We start from the raw sequence: 837 nt of genomic DNA, 5'->3' as shown, positions 1-837 counted from the left end.
AAGCGAGAGGGATGGCCAGCCAGCCAATGAGAGCGTACAGCCGCCCTAGCAACTGCGGTCGGCCAATGGCTGGGCGGAGCCCGAGTGCGCGCTGTCAGGCTGCTGGGACCGCGGGGCTCGCAGTGCTCCAGGGACCTCTGGACCCGCGCGGCGCTGGACTGCCAGGCCACCGCCTCTGCGCTGTCCCGTGGGCTGGGCATGGGCGCGGGCGCTGGCGCGGCACGATGAGCACCGGGGGCAGCCCGGTCCGCGCCTACGACTTTCTGCTCAAATTCCTGCTGGTGGGCGACAGCGACGTGGGCAAAGGCGAGATCCTGGAGAGCCTGCAGGACGGTGCGGCCGAGTCCCCGTATGGCCACCCCGCGGGTGAGCGCCGGGCCGGGATGGAGTGGGGGTGGAGCGCGCGGGGGCTGGGGAGGAGAGGGGCGCAGACCCGAGAGCTAGGCGGGGGCGGGGTGCAGGGGAGGAGAGGAGAGAAGAGGGGGTGGAGAGCGCGGGGGCTGCGAAGAGGGGTAGCTGGCCCGGCGAGGGTCGCCAAAGAGCCGAGCAAAAGAGGCCGGGGAGGTACGGGGTCCCGAAGGGGAGCGTTCCGCGGGCGGAGGGAATAGGGAGATCAGGGAGGGGAGCTGGGGCCGCGGAGCCTGGGAGGGAAAGCGAGGCCCCCGAGGCGAGGGGAGGAGGGGTGGAGCGCGCCGGGACTGTGAAAGAGAAGGGGACGCGGGACCTGGAAGGGGAGCACCGGGCTTAGGGCCGTCGAGTCTCTGCCTGAATCCCGCCCGCACGACGCGGGCAGCCCCGGCTACACACCCCAAACCCTGGACATGGGGGACCCAGGGG

At 72.3% G+C, this 837-nt stretch overlaps 1 protein-coding gene across 1 annotated transcript in view; it reads left to right on the top strand.

Annotated features, from left to right (window-relative positions):
• The first annotated feature begins 92 nt into the window (after positions 1-92).
• Positions 93-837, top strand: part of RAB40B (RAB40B, member RAS oncogene family) — a 26,272-nt gene continuing 25,527 nt past the window's right edge. The window contains exon 1 of the mRNA XM_010856393.1: positions 93-366. Within this exon, the coding sequence (XP_010854695.1) occupies positions 225-366 (142 nt within the window). The 5' untranslated portion in view covers positions 93-224. The remainder of the gene's footprint in view (positions 367-837) is intronic.

This window comes from Bison bison, unplaced genomic scaffold (assembly GCF_000754665.1).
Source record: "Bison bison bison isolate TAMUID 2011002044 unplaced genomic scaffold, Bison_UMD1.0 scf7180017864371, whole genome shotgun sequence".
NCBI classification, from domain to species: Eukaryota; Metazoa; Chordata; class Mammalia; order Artiodactyla; family Bovidae; genus Bison; species Bison bison.
The sequence above is the reverse complement of the archived record's forward strand: the minus strand, read 5'-3'. Positions and strand labels throughout refer to the sequence as shown.